This window comes from Drosophila kikkawai, chromosome 3L (assembly GCF_030179895.1).
Source record: "Drosophila kikkawai strain 14028-0561.14 chromosome 3L, DkikHiC1v2, whole genome shotgun sequence".
NCBI lineage: Eukaryota > Metazoa > Arthropoda > Insecta > Diptera > Drosophilidae > Drosophila > Drosophila kikkawai.
In genome coordinates this window covers 12,933,397-12,952,446 of record NC_091730.1, presented here as the reverse complement: position 1 = coordinate 12,952,446, position 19,050 = coordinate 12,933,397, and the positions used below count along the sequence as shown (strand labels likewise).

The window sequence follows — 19,050 nt, the reverse complement described above, 5'->3', positions numbered from 1 at the left end:
TAAATGAAATCAAAATGCACAAATACATAATTTACACAAATTTGCCGTCGACTGGCGGTATGGGTTTATCGCCTGGCTTGGGCACGAAGCGAGTGCGGCTCCTCAGATGGCTGGGAAATGCTAGAGGATTGTATAATCCTCAGAGTATTCCAGGAGCAAGCAAAGCAGTCTTCCTAGTGAATCGTCTTTATTTTCATTGTGAATATTGTTATTTAACTTATGTATAATCGTATACTTTTTGTATTTTCATTACATTCTGCATCCCTAACTTCTTAGGACATTGAAGATCCAGGTCACATAGTTGGCCAGCCTGGTGTAGACTCCTGGAAAACGGGGATCAGCACAGCCGTGGGCAAAGGAAACAATTCCATAGCTACTGCCGTGATGTACTAGAGGAGCACCCGAGTCTCCGTAGCAGTGATCCCGACCAGCGGCCGCCGCACACAGCATATTGGCCCTGATGGGACGACCTAGGCGAGAGTAGAGCCGCTGGCATCGCCTCTGGTCTATGACATTCACGAAAGTGCCACGTAGCCTTGGTTCTGTGTCGCTGGCGTTGACATTTACGGTGCCCCAGCCAGCGGCCAGGAGTGTTCTTGGAAGGATACCAAGTCCCGGCAGGGGAAGTTTTACCAGTTGCACATTGTCACCCAACTGAAAGGGTTCCTTGGTCTTCAGTAAAGCAATGTCGTTGTCCAGGGTTCGCAGCTTGAAACCCGGATGCAGGATAATTCTTTCCACCTCTCTAATATCGCCTCCTTCTTCGGGGGACACAGATCCTGCCCGAACTGTGTATCTATCCGGATAGTGGACACAATGCCCGGCCGTCAGCAGCCACTGGGAGGTAATCAAGGCCGAGCTGCAACTGTAGTTTCCATGCACACTAATAGAAGCCAACCAGGGTGACACATCAATGGGCAACTCCACGCCACCTACGATCCGCTCCTGTGGTGATTTAGCCCGTATTTTATGGCCACAAATGAGCAATAAAAGTAGCGCCGAGAGTTTCATCATCCGAAAAAAACAAAGCCACCGCAGTGACCTAACCTCGGCTGTTAACTGAAAGTCGACCCCAGAGGCCAGCGAAAATATGAAATAGAATCAAGAATGCTAATGACCCCCTGCTTTGCCATACGACCTACTGAATCTGGCCTGCATATTGATGAGTCCCATAATGACATGCCAATATGGATGAGAACGTTCCTTCCACTGGAACTTGTTCTAAAATTGTGCATTATATATAAAGATCTCTTGGCTTGGTTTTCCAAAAGGGCCCACACACATTATGTATTAACTTTCTTGGCTTTAATCATTCCAAACATTTTTCATTTATATTAACTTTCAGTGTGAATTAATAATATGCGAAAAAGTTGAATGAACTTGCAGATCCGCAAAATAGTTGTTATTCCTATCATTTTTAAGGTGTGTGTTTGATCCATCAATAAATCAATACAAACTGAAAATTGATTTGCCATTTATTAAGGAAGATGAATTGTTTTAACTTAGATTTATTACAAACTGATTCACAGAAACGTTGACCTGACTTCTATCATTGTAAGGATACTCAACGTACCTTATAATATTTAAAAATATTTTAAAATACCTATTTTATAATTTAATGTTTTCTCATGACCATTTTAATCCATTTGACGTAATCCCCAGCATCGGTGTAAACCCCTGAATACCTTTTCCTAGCGCATCCGATTCCAAAGGACGTGATTCCAATTAGGATATTTTTGTGGACCAGAGGGCCGCCCGAGTCGCCGGAGCAGGTGTCGCGATTCTTTCGTGCGTAGCAGATCATATGTTTGGTGATCTTGATTCCAGCTTTTCGGTAAGATCTTACACACCTGCGGCGCCTTACCTTGCAGACTATTACACCGCGCAGATACCGCTGCACGTTCTGGGCGTTTTCTGATGCCAATCCCCAACCACTGGCCAGGCAGCATCGCGGCAGACGCCTCCTCCTCCTTCTGCGAGGCAACCTTACCCTTCGACAACACCGGTTGAACTTGAGTGGCTTTTTGAGCTTCATCATCGCAATGTCGTTGTTCATGGTGAAGTCATTGTATCCTCCGTGGGCCACGATCTTCTGGACACGACGCAGCTGTCCCCCTCGCCGCTGTTGCACCGATCCTGCTCTGACAGAGTAGTCCTCGGGGCTACCAATAATGCAATGATGGGCCGTAAGAATCCAGCGATGCGACAGGATAACGCATCCGCAGATGAAGGAACCTTGGTAGTGGAGGGCACACTGGTAGCGAGCCCTCGTGCACCTGATTCTCTTGCCGTTCACGATGCGAGTCGGCAGGTAATCCAGGGACTCCAGGGCATTTATAGCAGGATTGCTGGATATATTCGCCAGTGCCAGATAGTCCTGTCTGCGGATCTTTGGCGCCTCGTACAGCAAATAATGGGTGCCATTGTCCAGGTAGTGACCGTTCCAGGCCGAACCCTGTGGCTCAGCATCTGCTACCAGGCTCCAAAGATAGGCAAATATAGCGATTGCCGAAACAGTCGGCAGGAGCCTTAAATTCATTTCTCCAACCGATTAGGTTCGCGATGTCTTCCCTACTGAAATCTGGTAGAACAAAGACTTAACTTTCAGCCTTTTACCGCAAAATTCTTTTAGTTTTTTTCACCTCTTTTTTTCTATAGCCATTTATCTTTGACTTTCTTGAAGTAGGCTAAGTCAATTAGCCAAATCTTAGCCCGCAGCAATCGGATTTGATATGCTGTCAAAAAATTCAAACAAAGAATTCGCTAATCGCTTTCTGGGGCTTACTTAATCACTTAATTAATTTAGTTTATTGTACTTGTAATTAATAGATTTTTAATGTGCTATTCTAGGTTTAAAAAAAAAACGCTTTTTAACATTATTTTAAAGGTGTTGTATTTAGTTCTTATTAGTATAACTACAAATAGTAATACATCTTGTCAAAAGAGAGACTGCTAATTATTTCTAATCTTTGTCGGGTGACACCAAAATACTCCTTATTCACAGATTAGTTGAGCCTTATTCCGATCTTACATATCTCTTAGATACTAAAGAAGCTCTTCGGGAAGTCGAACTTGAAATAACCCAAGCCCAACTCATTACTCAACTCAACTCATTTTGGTTCATTTTTCATCGGTTTATTGACTAAAATTTACGCATTACGTTAAGGATCCATTCGATATGGGATCTAGTTTTGGCATAAACACCCGGATAATTGGGACGGGCACAACCGATGCCGAAGGAGGTGGTTCCGACTAGCACACCATTATGAGTCATTGGACCGCCGGAGTCGCCGGAGCAGGTATCCTTGCCTGATGCTCTGGCGCATACCATGTCAGGCGTTATTTTCACACCAGCGCTTGCGTAGTCTTTTCTACATTCCTTGGGATCCACGCGCTTAACTCGTGCTCCAAGGGCATATCGCTGGACATTCACGGCGTTAGCCGAGGTGAGGCCCCAACCCCAGATATCAAGGACATTGGGTAATGGCTTGGACGAGGGCGCGGGCAACAATACCTTCTGCACACACTTTGTATACTTCATGGGCTTCTTAAACTTCAACATGGCTAGATCATGAGTCATAGTATTGGGGTTATATCCTGCATTGGCCACGATTAGCCGTATCTTGCGGAGCTGCCCGAAACGCTTCTGTTGAGTCGTTCCGCACCGCACCGAGTACAGTCCGACCTTTCCAAATTTGCAGTGGTGGGCTGTGAGGCACCACTTTCTAGATACGAGCGTGCATCCGCATACAAAGTATCCCTCGTAGTGGACGGAGCACAGAAAAGGACAGTCTTTGCACACATTCACCCTGTGACCGCCAACAATCCTGTTGGGGAATTCATTGAGCGTGCTCACTGAGTTGATGAATGGATTTGTGGATATATTTTTAAAATTGGGATGGCGTTGTAAGTGCAGCGGCGCCGGCTTTGGTCTGGGCCTAGGTCCCTCGTATAGCAGATAGTGGGTGCCATTGTCTAGGTAGTATCCTCCCCACGAAAGACTCTGCTGTTGTGCTCCGATATTAGCCACCAGGATCAGCAGCCCGACAGATACGGCGAGTCCTATTAATCCGAAGTTCATGCTAAGAACCGTTTAAGAACACGATCGCGAGTTGACTGAATCCAGACGCCCTGAGCTAGCCACCTTTCGACCTCTTGGCAACAGATTTAGGCGTTCTTTAATGGGTTTCACGCGTTGACTAAAACCTGTATTTGGCATTGACATTTCTTTTATTGACACAAAAGAGGTCAAGTTAGGGAGATGCCAATTTTAACCCAAAGCGATGAGTATATAAATATCATATTTATATTTTGAATATTTATCATTATTATAATTTTATTAAATTTATTCACTTACATAGAGTTATTCTAGTTTTATTTCTGGTTCTTATTCTAGTGTTACATTCTAGGTAAATAAATTCTTAAATATTAGAAAATATTGTTGTTTGTTTATTTTTATGTAATTTCAGTTCAAACATAAGTTACCTTTTAAGTCACAAAACCTAACCATGGGTTAATCAAAAGAAGAAAGAATATGATTTCAGAAACAATACATCTATCACAGCATGGGTCATGAAAGTGAAATGAAGCTCAGTCTAGACATTATGTTTGCCCACGGTTTTGCATAAATTCCGCAATCATTTTTCGGTGCTTTATCATTGTCTACTGGTGGCAATGGCTACAGGTATATGTACATACATATGTATAGTATATCTTCCCTGGATTTTTTGTGTCAGGTTTTCGACTGCCCATTTTTGGTAGGGCGCCGCTTCCGCATGACTCCAGCTCAAGCTGGCGGCTCTAACTCAACTGCAGGCGGAGACAAAACAATAAAACTATTAATTTAATGTAAATTTTGCACAGCAGCTTAATTATGTGCGAAATCACAGGGGACACAATGGCCAGGAATAATTAGGCAGGCTCTCGCACAAAAGTGAAAGGAGCACTGCATTTGGATGCAGATCCATGTCGCAGTCCCAGTCCCGGTGCTGGTCCAGGCTGTCCATAATGGTGCTGCCGATAATTATGTAAGCAGGCAGCAGAAATTCATTAGCTCAGCGCCTATGCAAATTTCTTTCTTTCCCTGTGTGTGGCTCAGCTCGAATTTACGCGCGAGCTGCCGCCTGCCGGCTGCCAGATAAGCGATAACATTGGCATTTCACTCTGGCTGGCGCTGGCTGAGATTACGCGCTTATCGTTGACCAAATGGAATGCCGCCTCGGTTGGGAGCAGGACTGAAGGAGATGGAGCTAGAGGAGGAGGAGGAGGAGGAAGAGGAGGCTTCATGTCGCCGGCTAAGTGGGCCAGCAATAATATCCGCCAGTTTCGTGTGGCGAAAAGCGTGAAGAATCGCAATTTGTATGGTTTAATTAAAAAATCTGTCAAATGCCAGTTTGTGCGCTCATTAATGGGTTTCTTCTGAGGCGCAGGCCTCAAACAGCGAGATCATGCTTGACATAGCATGAACCCGGGCTCCAATAGACCATGCCGTGCCACATCGCCGCGACTCGCGATATTATGCTCGATATGTGCGGCTCACGTTGATGTCTGGATCTGGAGATGGCGGCACATGGAGGAGGAGCTGCTCCCTCGCTGCCTGCACCTTTGACAAAACGCCAAACAAAAGACTCAGGCAACGAACGTGGTTATTAGGAGCCTGTTGCGGCGGCTCTTGCATATTAGGAACTTTTGGCCAAATTGATTTTTAATTATAGCCTCTTGGAGTATGATGAAATACGAAATGACGGGTTGTCAGTTCTGGGAAGATGGTTCCTTTGAGAATCACTGGCGGAATTCTATAAGTAGAAACTGTAGTTAATCGGCTTTCAGTACTTGTGAGAATTTAAAATAGATTTAAAATTTGTTTTCTGAGAAAATTTAAAAATCCAGAGAGAATAAATGTGTTTTTAATTTAATTGTTGAACTAACAAGTCACAGAAGGCTACTCACTGTTGAATATAATTCTTCAAAAATCTCATTTTTGTCTTGTATATTTTAAAGTTAAAGAAACTCTGCCTACTCTCAATGTATAAATGATGTCATTTGACTGTTAAATTTGAAGCAAAAGGTATTAAGATCTCTCGTTATGATCTCCTGGATTACCCGCAATTCGGTGGCGGCAATTAAGCCATTACAGTGCTCTGCAGCAACTTTCATTTTCTCTGACTTAATTGAAACATAATTTTTGTAGTATAAAATCGCACCGGCCGGCACTCGAACACGCTAAGAAAATTTCACCCACTTCGCACGTTTCGAGTTTTTGAGTTTCGAGTTCGGGCCGTTAGTTAATCATTTGATGGCATTGAGCAGCCTTTTTGTCAAGTCAGCACGCGAGACGCACCCGACCAGTCGCCAGATATCGGCAATTATCGCCAAAGCCATCAGCTCCCGATAGCGATAGCAGTGGTGTTTGGAGTAAGGAGTATGAAGTATTGGGGTATGGAGTTTGGAGTACTCCACTCCAATCTGGGCAGGCAGGCAGGCGCACCCAGCTCCTCCCGTAGTCCGCCCATCATTTGGGAGAATTGTGACATTTAGACACAACAAATCATAGCAGGCGGCATCATTAGGCTGCACGGAAAACAATTTTTAGGAGTAGATTCTTGTAACTAAATATTTTTAAATAAATAAGTTTCATAAGCTAAATAATAATGGTATTATAAATTTGATTATTTACAAGGATACACCTCGCAGATATATTTTTTAAATAATTACAATTAGGCTAGACATCATACATAAAAGATTCCCTATGGAATTCAGCTCATTTATTAGCATCTTTTTGGAAGTAATCCTATTTTTTTTGTAGTGTCTCTCCGGCTGTCTCGTTTTGTATGTCAATGGGTGTATAGAAATCGAAAGTTTCACACTTGTCAATTAAGTGTACCGAGTGGTGGTGGCTCTTGTTGTTGCCGTTTCCACACTTCATCATGCGAGGCGGAGTCCCAAGCCTGGGACGTTGCATTGGAGCTGCAGTTGAAAAGCGGCTGTCAATGAAAATGAAATTTTATTGAGATTTTTGTCCCCCCACCCCCTCCCCCAACGTCGGAGACTCCGGTCCAAAATTAATTAGAAAAGTGCCTGCATTTGTATCGCCGGCCGTGTCTGTTTGGGTAGCTTAATTGCTTTGACGTCTCCACGGCGGCGATTGAGGCGGCGAGTGTGCGTGTGTGGTTATATAAGTCGTAAAATACTTAAGCCATAATAATCTCCAATTGGAAACGACTATCACTTTTACTATCACTGCTCCAACTGCGACAACAGGCGAAAATCGCTGACTCTTCTAAGCGATTCTGGTGTGGGGGGGCAGTGGAAAGGCGGTGAAAGTGACCGGAGACTCGACGGGGAGCGGGTGACAATGTTGCAGGCGAGGGGCTTATGCAATCAATCTCCTCCGTCAGTCAACGGCATGATCGGCAACTCCTCCCAAGATCGATCTGCTCCCGCTGCTCATTAAACGCACATAATTGTTATATCGTCGCGGACACAGGCTCAGTGGCAGACTCGGTCACAGCCATCGACCGGTTGCATTCAATAGCCAAATTTGGTTAAATAATGCAGGGGCTGGGGCCACTTTTACTTGGCCAGAGCCAGAGCCAGACCCGAAACCCGCAACGAAAGCGAAAGTTCTTTTGTCTGGGCGCTTTTCGATTCTTATCGAACTGCGCTGCCAGCTCGCCAGATTTATGCACTTTTCATTTCACTTACAACGCGTGTACTTGCACACGGCACAAAAACAACTACAGCCCCACATGAAACGATGCCGAGGATGCCGAGGAGCCGGCAACTTTCTTCGCTACATCTGGAGCTGGGACTGGTCAAGGAGCTGGAGCGATCGAAATTATCATGCGCATATGGGGGCGCCAACATCAGGCCTCCTCCTCCTCCTCCTCACCCGATCCAATTCTTTAAATTGCCACTTGCTCTTGACCGAGCAGCTGCTGCCGGAGGGGAAGGCGGAAACCGCGTCCAGGAAGCCCACAAATAAACACGGATGCACAGTGGCTATTAAAGGATATTTTGTACAAATTAAAAATATCCGGTATAAGATTGTTTTAAAAAATATATATATTTTTATATATATTTAATATATTTTTATTGAAGTCAATTTTGTGTTTAACTCTGTAGCAGTCAGGCAAACCAATACCAAGTTAGAATTGCCTTGTGTTGAGTTAGGAATATAACAAAATAACTGGACACACTATGTCCTTGTTATATCCTTGCAGGATATTATTATAAACAAGTCAGAAGTTTTAAATGAATGAAGGAGTCATTTTCCACCCTATAAATCATATATATTATTGATCAGCATCTACAGGCGAGTCTTTCTAGGCATGTCCGGAGGAAAATAATATTTTTCCATTTTTTCAAAATTTTATAAGGGGTTACATCATTAAAATTTACAAAAATTCACAACAATTTTGATCTCCTAAAATTTTTAATTTGAGATGTAGATTTGTTAAACTAGAAGAAACTAGCACAGAAAAACTTTCAGAACTGATTTTAATGCTTTTTTGGCTTTGTTATGATATTTTTAAGATTTAATTTTTCCAAGAAATAACATATAAAATTATGCATAAAATTAAAACAATTGTCAAATAAATGAATACTTTAAACATAAAGCCAACGACTTTATAAGCTCATCTACAGCTGCAATTACCTGTGACATTGAGCTTTATTTAATAGGCCTCAAAAATAAGTAATTCCGAAATTCCATCACCGTTCACCCGGTTTCGTTTAATTGCAACCACTGTGCCTGTGCCTGGGCCACCCAGAATGTGCGACAAACTGGGCCCCAATTAAGTTTGCAGCATTTTAATCGAGTCGATGCGTTTTCGGGCATTCGGTTTTGAGTTTTTCAGTTCACAGGTTGGGTTAATTTGTGAAAGTTTTGTGTAAACAATTGCCCAGGCCCGGCCCAGAGCCCAGAGCCCAGAGCCGCCCAAGGGCCTCGATCCGCAGTCCCTTTGGATGGGCCATAAATTCAATCAGGCATGGCCAGATCGAGCTCGGGATCGAAATGGGGGAAAGGTGTACCAGCGATGGGCAGACGATGTCAATATATCTTCTCGGTGCGGTTTCGGTTGACATTGGCTTAAAATATTTGGAGTAAAACTGATTTAATTGACGTTGACGTTGCGTAATCCCAGCTTTGGCCCTGGCCCTGCCAATTGGCCGCATCCTGTCATTCCGGGGCGATAACGGCGGCACTCAACTGGCCATAATGTGGCATAATTGGCCAGCCCAGCACACCGGCCCGAATTGGGCCCGGCTCGGAACTGAGGCCCCGAACTGGGCTTAAAGTGGGTTAGTGGCGCCGGCGCCAAATCCAAAAGCGAAGCAAGACCCGGGATCGGAACGGGGACAAAAACAAAGCACGTCGGCCCAGGGAAAAACTGCAGAAAACGAAGCCAGATCGGCGACCAGTTCGTGTCATGTGATTTTTATCGTTAATAGGAAACAACTGCAGCAGCCGCGGCAGCAGAGACCGAAGGAGAGACAAGTACAAAGCCAAAGAGCCGCCAATTGTGTCTGTTTTGCTAGTCTATATACTATAAACACACATACTATATATATATATATATCGCACAGCGACTGACAGAGCAACAAATGTTGCATTAACATGAAAAGGGTTTTTATTCAATTGCTGGCAACATGCACCCTCAGCTAAAAACACAAAATAGAAATATAAATTGGGGGACTGTGAGTCAGTCTGCACAGAAAGAAATATACATATATTCTTCAGATATATTTCCTCTTATTTAGTTAATATTTTAAAGTAAAAGATCCCCTTATATTTTCTACTTTTTATCCTGGATATTTACTTAATATATCTCCTTTCCAAACCCTGATTTTTCTTCAAGTATTTAGTTAAAAGTGGGCAATGCTAATCGGTCCGTTGTTATTGTTGTCTCGCAACTTTCATAATAAAATCAACAACGCAATCAAATTACACCGCTTGAAATACATAGAAAAGTGAGCAAAACAAATTATGCAAAATGTTTTAGGCACGAAACGAAGCCTCGCCATTCGCAGTCGCATTTGCAATCCGTTTAAGGCTCGGTTTCCCCGATCCCCGATCTCTGATCTCCCTCTGGCCAGTCGCAGTCAGTCACTGGGAAGCGACTGGGTGCCAGGGGCAGGTCAGTACTCTCACATTCACCGCCGCCGCCAACTGACGGACAAGGTCTTTGGGATTTCCATTTCCATTGCCATCTCCAGATCGAGCTCTACTCTCTCCCTGCCATGCGAATCTGTGATTTGCAGTTTGCTTTCCCAAGAAAATTGAAAGTTCTGTCAGGGAAAAACGAAATGGTAATGGGTTTGCCCCTATAAGGACTATTAAATTAACTTGATAAAGACTTCTATATATGTTTTGTAATTAGAAAACAAACAAGAAATGGGTACTTAATTTCTGTTTAAACATTAATAACATTACCAACATAATCATTTAAATTTCCTGGAGGAACTCCACCTAATATAAAAATTGATTTCGTTAAGTATACGCATTATAAAAATTACGTATACGCACGATCTAAATTATATTTTGAGAAATCTCTTTTGTTTTTGCGACTCAACTTTAATGGACTTGATGGAAATCCATTATGTATATTAATGCCCTGCGCTAACTTTGAGTAATTGAGACATCATCTTTTCGAAGCTCCACAAATACCTTTTCCACAAACCCATTATCAACGCTCGGCACCTCGGCGCTTCCCTATCCCGATCGATTATGACAGGTAATGAATGAATGGACACCTGAAACGCTGACAGTCGGTCACTCAGTCAGTCCGTCAGTTGGTCAGTAAATGGTGGGACTTTCGTTTTCGGTGTTTCTCTTTCGCTGATGTTGACAAAATGCATCGGATTCTGCGATGGGGCCGAGAAAGCCAGGGAAATTAATTATAATTGGCCGCGGTAAATATGCAGAGATGCTGACTGACTGAAATGCCAAGTGCAAGATGCAAAATGCAAAATGTAAAATGTAAAATGCAAATGCGATATGCAAACTCGTTGGCAATCAGCAAAATCAATCATCAGGTGAGCAATTGACGAGCGGCCGCCGGCAGCAAAATCATCAGAAATGGGCAATAGAGTTATCAATTTTAGTGGCAACATGTCACATTGCCGCGCCGCAGAGTGAAATTCGGTGGCAAGTGGGCAGTCTTCGTGGAGTCTTTGGTATAGTTTTAGTTTTTTTATCATTTTCTGTGTGTTTTTTTTCCCACTTTTATTATGTCTCCCCGCCTCTGAGTGTCTTTCGAGTTTTGTGTTAAACGCCGCGCTTAGTGCGTAAAATTTCATTTTATAGCACATGGCATTAAGACACCAGGCGCAAAATAAAGTTGTACCTGGAAAGCGTGTAAAATAATAACCGCCGTCGTGAGAGACAACAGAAACAACAGCCCGAACAGCAACCCAAGGTGAAGTGTCGCGTTGCCTTGTGCCCCAGGCCACCCCGGCAGGTCCCCCCGCGTAGTTACACCTCAGCCAGTGTCATTTTTATGGCCCCAACTTGTTGCACTTTCGTTGTTTATTCATCAGACTTTTAATCAGGTGCGGCCCACTGGACATTGTTTTACTACATTTTATTCAAGTGTGACTGGGCAGTTGACCCACTTTGGGAAGATGTTCGAATAAGCGGATAGGGATATTCATTTTCATAATAAATTACTATGTTTTAATTTCTTTATTTACAATATCTTCAATACTGTATGTTTCAGTTCAATTTGTATACCTATGCTTTTAATTTGACTATCTTTTCTCATTCCTTTTAATGATAAATTAAGAAAACCCTTTCGGTAGAGGCTGGCCAATATTGGATTGGCTAATCACTGGGAAACCCATTTCGTCCATAATTTGAGTAATTTATTTTTAAATTGCACTTAACATATTGAACTGCACGCACCTTGGTCACAGTGCAGTTTTGATTGCAATTAACACGCTGCATATGCATTCACATTTCGATGTCGGCGGTGATGATGTTGCAACCGCAACACTTACCATTTACCACTTACCACTTACCTGTGCCTCTTACCTGCTGCGGGGTTCCAAGACCCAGACTCACACACAAAGAAAAACTAAGTCAAGATCAAGGCAACATCATTAATTTAAATTTAAAAATTTTATTAAAGCTTTTTACACCAGTTTAATGTTTAGAATGTATTAGAAATGGTTTTAAATCAAATATAATGTCTCTACTCTCATTCTTATATCTTTAAATATATTCTTTATTAACATTAATTCAATTTCTCCCTGTGCAGACCCCGGCCCAAGTCGGGCCAAGTGCAGCAGCCACTCGAGTTGATGGTGAAGTGCATCAAGGGAAGCCAGGGGAGACGCGATTCGGGATGGTTTGTTGGCCATATCGTCGCATTCAAATCTTCCGCATGTCAAGGTCAATTAGCATTTGCTCGGGGCTTCCAGCGCCGATCTTGGCGTCGGTGCTTATGCGTGATAAAAATGTCAAAAGGTTTCCATTGGCATTTTGATGTGGCTATTGCCGCGCTTAGCGGCTTAGGACTAGCCTCTCTGGCTCAGGCCGATTAGTGTTGCCACTCCAACAAAAGTATATATAGTAATAGTGTGTAGCACACAGGCACTCCAAAAATGACCAAATAGAAGGCGGGGGCGTTGGGGGCCGTGTCATTGAACCGCTCGATAGATAGAAAGTGACCGCTGCTCGGCCGCTATCCTTGGTGATCTATCTTAGTGGCCAAAATAACATACCTACGGCCTCGGCGGCAGAAACGTTTTCACTCCTTTCGCTTTCATTGCAATTACCAAATACGATTCTTATTTTCAATTTCAATATGACGACGACGACAGGCACGACAACGGCGGCACAGTGGTGTCGAATTCATTTACCTGAAGGTCAAGAATAATCAATTATTTGTATTGTATTATTTCTATTAAAATATATATATTTATTAAATGTACAAAAGTGGTTCTTATTGGTAAGATTCATTAGTAAATTTCCAGAAATCCCTACAGACTTCCCTGGAATTTTATTGCATGTTGATTGTGGTAATTTAATATTTATGTTTTCTACTTTTAATTTAAAAATATATTAAGCAGTTAAACAAATCCATTAGAATCCTGGCAGCTTTCAACCACTGTGCCTACTCCACGAAGGGGAAAAAAGCACCCGCGACAACGCAGCTTCGCACCAAATTTGGAGCCAGGAGCTGGAGCTGGAGCTTGAGCCTGAGCTGAAGCTGGAGCTCCAGCCTATGGTAACTATGGCCATGGCAATAACAATAACGGCCAGAGCGATCGCTCCAGTGGCTCTGGGAGCTCCAGAGCTTGTGGCCACGATCGCTGCTCCCGCTGATGATGTCGGTGATGTTGTGTTGCCGGGGCCTATTACCATTTGGCTTAGTCAAATCGTTTGTTATGTTTTTATCTTGATGTCCAGTCACCTTGATTTGTTGTAGAAAATGCAATTTTTGGCATGCTCGTTGGACTGTCGCCCGGCTACTGTTGCGCGGAAAGTTGCGAAAAGCCGAGGATCCGGGGAGCCACACAGATGCCATCGATGCGTAGGGTGAATCGCTTTCCCAGATCGTCGATGCTGTTGTGGGTGACGGACTGCCAACGAAAGTGAAATTGCCGCTGACTTGGCTAGAATTGAAGTTGAGCAATTTATGGGTCTGTCTATCGATATTGAAGTTCAATGCACTTTTCCTCCAGCTCTGGATTAGGAAAGCTTTACACGGAGAAGTTTAATGTACTGTAATTAAATTAAAATAAATTAAAGAAAACTTAGGAAGAGGAAAAAACTATTCTATCAATTTTGTAGAGCTCATTTAAATATTTTAATTTAATTTTAATTGTTTAAACCTATTTAGTTATCTCTTTTTCTCTGTATCCTATAAGATCCAGAGGGTCTAAATGCCTCTCCTCCACCCACCAGTGTCAAAGTTCAGCGCATGTTTTCGGGGGCTGGGACTCTGGGCTGGGGAATCTAGAAAAATGCCACATGAAACGGCGAAACACGGAGACAATGGGCAGACGTCGATGTTGGCTGCTTGTTAGACTTGAAACAAACAAACCAAAATGCCGCAGCTAAATAAAAAAAACAAAACAAATAACAAGCAGCAAACAAACAATAACAAAACAGCCAGCAAGACATCGTTAGGTGGTTAAAGTAAAGCCAATTTACCCTTACCCACAGATGAAAGTGTATTATTGGTATGGTATTTTAACAAAATAGGAAGATTAATTCGCACTATTAAGTTATATAGATATTAAGTAATATCTAAGAAAAGAAGAGAGATCTGAAAGTCAATTAAAATCTAAAAATCTTCAAGAATTATAACAATATTTAAAAGAAATAAAAAACTAATTACTTTTCAGTTCTCTTATTCATATATAGCATAGTATAAAGCATAATCTTGTTGTATCCTAAACCTCTCAATAAATTGGCTATACCCTTTTGGCAGAGGCATGCAAACAAATGCAAATGCAGGGAGGACAGGCACAGGCGGATCATTTGTTTTTACCTTTTTGGTGGCTGCTCTGTTGTCATTATTTATTTATGCCCAAAACGTTTCATTTTCATTTTCATTTGGTTTTGGTTTTGGTTTTCGGCCAAAAGGGAGTCATCGCAGTGGCTGTGGCGCTTTTTTTCCTACGAGTATACGTTGGTCTGAAACCTGAAAACTGGGTTACTGGCGCCTGTTTCGGGCTACAAGATCGTGTCATGCGATTTCTATCTTTGTGTGACTACGAAAGCGACAACCAGACAACCACAACGAAAACGACGACAACATTGTCGAACGCTGAAGAAGAAAAACCCCGTAAAAATCGAATCCGAATCGGAGTCCCGCCACAGAGAACGAGTATATAGTAATTTGCGTCGGGACTGTGACTTAAAACTGGGCCTCAGACGGCACAACTGCAACTGCAACTGAAACTGCGACTGTCTTGAAAACAAAAGTAAAGTGTTTGCGCCTGCGGCGTGGGCAGGAGTCGCCTTCGAAATGGGACATATAGCTCGCCGATCTCTGAGTCACAAGCGCCAGCTCTTGAGGCAGTAGCTGGAGTGCGGGTTCGGGTTCGAGCCTTGGGAGTGGGTCATTCAAATCTATCACAGATGTGTTTCCCTAGTTCACAGAGTCCAGAGGGAGAAGCGAACGGGTGGATGGACTGGGTGGCGGTTGTATAGGGCTTTCAGCATTGGTTCTTGGCTGTGTCCATTATAGAAAGAAAAATATTATAGAACCTTCAAGAGAAGAGACCTCCAAGTTTTGATTTTATGTTTATTTAAGTATTTATTTTATGGAAAATATAGCTCAAGATCTCAATAATTAAGAATAGTTTAGCAATTTAGGAAAAATCTTTAAAAGTCTTTCTTTAAAAGTGACACTAAAATGTAAAATTTTGTTGCCTAAGTCTTTTGTTTTAGGAGGACCTGAAAGTAAAAAGGGCAAAATAAATAAACTATTGCCTTTAAAAGATATTTAATAATGTTAAATAAATATGTACCTATAATCATGCGAAGAGTAATAAAGCTGTTGATAAGAATTTATCTATACAATCTACATACAATTTAAATAAATTAAATAATAAAAATATTATATTTACATAATAAACCCATTTCTTTCCGTGCACTTACCTGTGTATCTGTATATGCTGGGGTCCTCAGCAGTCGCAGCACAGAGTAGTCACGAATTAGCGCAGTTCACATGGGAATGCGACTGGGAGGCGGAGGTGGAGACCCGGGCATAGCCAGTGGCATATAAGCCGGGGGCTATGGATTGGGTAGGGCTAGACACACATGGTTAAGAATATGCAGCGACGGTCCCAGCTGTTGACACACTCACACATTCGGGCGGGGAAAGGGCATTGAGGGGGGGTGGGGCGATGCATTCTGTTGCAACTGCATCTGCAGTTCGTTGTCCAAGTCTTTTGTTCGGGCTGACGCATGAGCGAATGAACTCGAGTGGCTGAGTGTCCGAGCTGATTTATGCGCCTGACCGCTCCATGCTACACAGTCCACACTCGCACCGCCCACGCACTCGCATTTCCATTTCCCTATTAGTATTTCCAACACCCCGAGAGAGCCCCCAGTTATCAACTGATAAGTAGCTTATGTAATGGCCCACGAAAATGGGTTAAAAGTCGCTCTGACAGTTTAATTTGACACTTTTTGGAACCTCCGGAGCCAGTCTCGGTCTCGGTCTCAGTCTCAGCCTGAGTCTCACTCTCACTCTTTCCTGCTGTCTCCGCTTTTGTTGGAGAGCAGGGATGACAGAGTGCTTTTTGTTTTGGTATTTTCTTTCATATTTGCTTAACAAGATTGTGTGTATTGAATTGTCATTTCTCTTGACAATTTAATTTGGATTATGCGGAGGCTACTGAACACCAGCCCAGAGGAGGAAAAAGTGCAGGTCGGATAAAGAGCAGAAGTAAAAACAGATTGGGACATCGACTGGATGGGGTCGGTTTACAGAGTAAAAATATAAAATAACAAGAGGTTTATGAAACCTTCATATTTTAAGACGAAGTTTTCATTAATTATTTTTAATTATATACAAATATAAATTAGTTTTTAGAAATAATAATCTAAAATTCACACACTAGCGTCTCTTTACTTTTCGATTTTGTTTTTAAACTGAAAAAAGCTTTCTTATTTTTAGAAAGACATTGTTTTTTATAGTAAAGAGCAAAATAAAAAAATAAAACACTGTACAAAATAAGAATATATGATGAATTTTTGACTTAGAGGTTTTAGAGGTTTTCTTAATTTTCTTAGGGTGGCTTTAAACATTCCGGACCCGACTTTTTCTTCTGGCTTTGGGCTCGTTTTAGGCCAACCGGCATAAACAAAGGCTGCGCAGAGCCCAAAACGCATCGAAGAAGTCACCAGCAGCTTCACGGGCAGCTGAGCCTCAAAGCCTCCAAAGTGCCAGGAGCCGAGAGCCAAAGATTATTAATGGCCGGCCTCCTCCAGCATTTCCGTCTTGACCCAGGTTATGCAAAATGTTAGCAAAAGGCCAAACGAAAGCAGCCGAAAAGTAGAAATGTTTGCCTAACAAATGATTGCCATTTCGCCGGCCAGCAGCGGCAACAAGTGAAAAACAAGGAAAACATTAATTGAAAAATTCGAAAAAATGCGCCTGCGCACAGAGCGGCTGTTAAGTCAGCTGGCGCCTGTACAGGCCCTGTTAAAACTGGTCGAAAAATGTTAACTTGCGGATACGGCGAAACTGTAACTGTAACAGCGGCGGTAAGTGTAGCAGGAAGCTCTGTTGAGCCGATGGCAGGCATTGTCTTCGGTGATTTTCGTCGATTTTATCGGCGCCTGTTGCATAAACTTATTGATTTACCATGCTTGTTGCTGCCTCCGAACATATAAACAAATCAGCTGCTGTTGCCCCCCAACAACAATTGCATAAATCAATTTAACACACCGATTTTAATGTTTTCCCGTCGCCGGCCCACAGTGCGTATGCTCACGGACAACGTTGGCACATGTAAATTTGATTAAAAGCACGTTTTACCACAAAAACCCAACTAACTGCCAAGGCGGCCGAGTGAGTAAATGCAGCAACCAGAAAATGAAGTGCTAAAAATGCATTTCTTGCATTGCCGGCTGCTAATTTCCACTGTCTCGGCCGGGCCGAAAGAGATGACGCCTCCACTTTTGATAAATGAAAGTAAAAGTACAAACACTTGCACTTCATAGATCATTAGCGGCAGTCTTTTTTTTTCATATTTTTTTCTGCTATTTTGGTTTTCTGTGTTTTTGTTTTGTGCGTGGCTGCGTTCAATGAACCAAGTGGCCATGTAAAAAGTCATTAAAAATAGAAATGCCAACGAAAAAGCACCGCCGAGCAACAGCAACCCATCAAAACTTGTTCTTTCACTTTCAATGTCACGCCACAAGCCGCAGAAGACCTTCAACTCGGAGACCCCTCACCTTTTTGGAGGCTTTTTATACCCTTTCAAAGGGTATGATTATAAATTAGGAAGTATGACTAAAATAAGAAAGAGGAAATAGTTGTAAATAGTTCTTAATATTAAACATAGAATACGATTTATACTTACAGATATCTAAGAATATCTTCAATTATTCCCTAGTACCAACTACACCCCCAGAGTGTTCCCAGCTTCGACCTTGCCATCGCGCTTTGCTTGCCTTTTTGTTTGGCGCTTTGGGGCACTGCTTCTTCCGCTTGGAAATTAATTGCGGCATAAAGCAAACATTTTGCGAGTCAATGAACGTAATTCGAAAATCGTGCCAAAATAGATGCCGATGCTGCAGCCAAACTCAATTTGCGGGCTGCAGCAGGTGCGACGGGGTGAGCAAGGGGGAATGAGGCAGACAGATGTGGTAAACACCCCCGCGAATATCCATGGCATATCCATGCAGATATATGTCCGCTGCTGCTTGTATCCACTGTAGTCATTTGTCTGCACGTCGCTTTGTCCGACTGTCTATTTGTTTGCCAAAAAGTGCCATGAAGACCACTTGTTGTGTTGGCCAAAAGCAATTTTACCCGCTGCCGCTGCCGAAGCCGATGTCGGGGCTGAGGCTGCTACAACAAATTACTATCATTGCTGTTAATAGTTCATTAAGTCACGGACGGGAGACATGGGAGCCATGTGGAATCACGGAACGCGAAACCGTAAAACGTAAGCCGTAAAACCAACTGCTATGCACAGCCACCGAAAGCGAACTTCAAGTGGCAGAATAATTGAGTGAACGGCAAGATAAACATTTCAATTTCGTTATTAAGTCATCCATTAGGGGAGCCGAAAATCAGGGGGCCCACTGCACTCGATTCGTTTTTTGATTTGGGCCCATGAGAATTGGCTCGAATCAAAGCAATCCGGCTGCAATTCAAGTTTCGCAATTATAAAACGTAACGAATGCTATAAACTTCTTTATTTCTTAATTATCGTTGGGAAGGTGGCTTTGTAAGAGTTGGATTTCTTTATAGCTAGTCTAGGAATGGTATAAAACATTATTTACTATGGCTAACTAATTTTTAAATAAATATTTCTCTAAGACATAAGATACTATCTATTTTTGTATCTTTAGAG

General features: G+C 42.6%; 3 protein-coding genes across 3 annotated transcripts; all 3 read right to left on the bottom strand.

The window, feature by feature from the left end:
• Positions 1-17: 17 nt before the first annotated feature.
• On the bottom strand, positions 18-1,011 carry LOC108077965 (trypsin-1). The gene has a single exon (XM_017171510.2). The coding sequence runs from the start codon at positions 1,009-1,011 to the stop codon at positions 265-267; it is 747 nt and encodes a 248-aa protein (XP_017026999.1). The 3' UTR covers positions 18-264.
• Positions 1,012-1,615: 604 nt separating this feature from the next.
• LOC108077975 (mite allergen Der p 3-like) lies at positions 1,616-2,539 on the bottom strand. Its single transcript, XM_017171521.1, has one exon. The coding sequence runs from the start codon at positions 2,537-2,539 to the stop codon at positions 1,616-1,618; it is 924 nt and encodes a 307-aa protein (XP_017027010.1).
• Positions 2,540-3,142: 603 nt separating this feature from the next.
• LOC108077985 (trypsin beta-like) lies at positions 3,143-4,081 on the bottom strand. The gene has a single exon (XM_017171532.1). It carries the CDS (start codon positions 4,079-4,081, stop codon positions 3,143-3,145), a length of 939 nt encoding a protein of 312 aa, XP_017027021.1.
• Between the last annotated feature and the right edge of the window lie 14,969 nt (positions 4,082-19,050).